Source organism: Pterocles gutturalis, unplaced genomic scaffold, assembly GCF_000699245.1.
Source record: "Pterocles gutturalis isolate BGI_N339 unplaced genomic scaffold, ASM69924v1 scaffold36152, whole genome shotgun sequence".
In the NCBI taxonomy this organism is placed as follows: Eukaryota; Metazoa; Chordata; class Aves; order Pterocliformes; family Pteroclidae; genus Pterocles; species Pterocles gutturalis.
In genome coordinates, this window is record NW_010116691.1 from 1 (window position 1) to 357 (window position 357).

The 357-nt window shown below is 69.7% G+C and overlaps 1 protein-coding gene across 1 annotated transcript in view; it reads left to right on the forward strand.

Annotated features, from left to right (window-relative positions):
• Nucleotides 1-3: 3 nt before the first annotated feature.
• UCHL1 (ubiquitin carboxyl-terminal esterase L1 (ubiquitin thiolesterase)) overlaps nt 4-357 on the forward strand; it is a gene marked incomplete at its 5' end in the record, with an annotated part of 4,514 nt that continues 4,160 nt past the window's right edge. The window contains one exon of the mRNA XM_010075584.1: nt 4-72. Coding sequence (XP_010073886.1) covers nt 4-72 — 69 coding nt within the window. The remainder of the gene's footprint in view (nt 73-357) is intronic.

A 357-nucleotide genomic window follows, 5' to 3' on the forward strand; every position in this document is an offset into this window, starting at 1 on the left:
GAGGAGGAGGCGCTGGGCGCTGTCCCTGCCCCGGCCTGCGCGCTGCTCCTGGTGTTCCCCCTCACCGAGCAGGTAGGTGGTGGCCGTGGCCCCGCGGGGGGTCCCCCCTGAGCTGCTCTCTTTCACAGGTCCTCGGGCGGCAGCCTGGAGGGAGCGGCTGAGTGCACTGGGTCCAGGCACGGAGCCTGTGGCTGCCCCGGGGCTGTGTGACTGCTGGTGCCAGGTGGGGTTTCTGCTGTTAGCCCGGGTGGGCCAGCTAGACCCTGCCGGGCCCAAATGCCCCTGGATGAAAAGCAGGCTGTTCTCGGAGGCAGTGTCCTTACCTGCTGGCTGGACGCGAGCCCCGCCTGCTGGTTT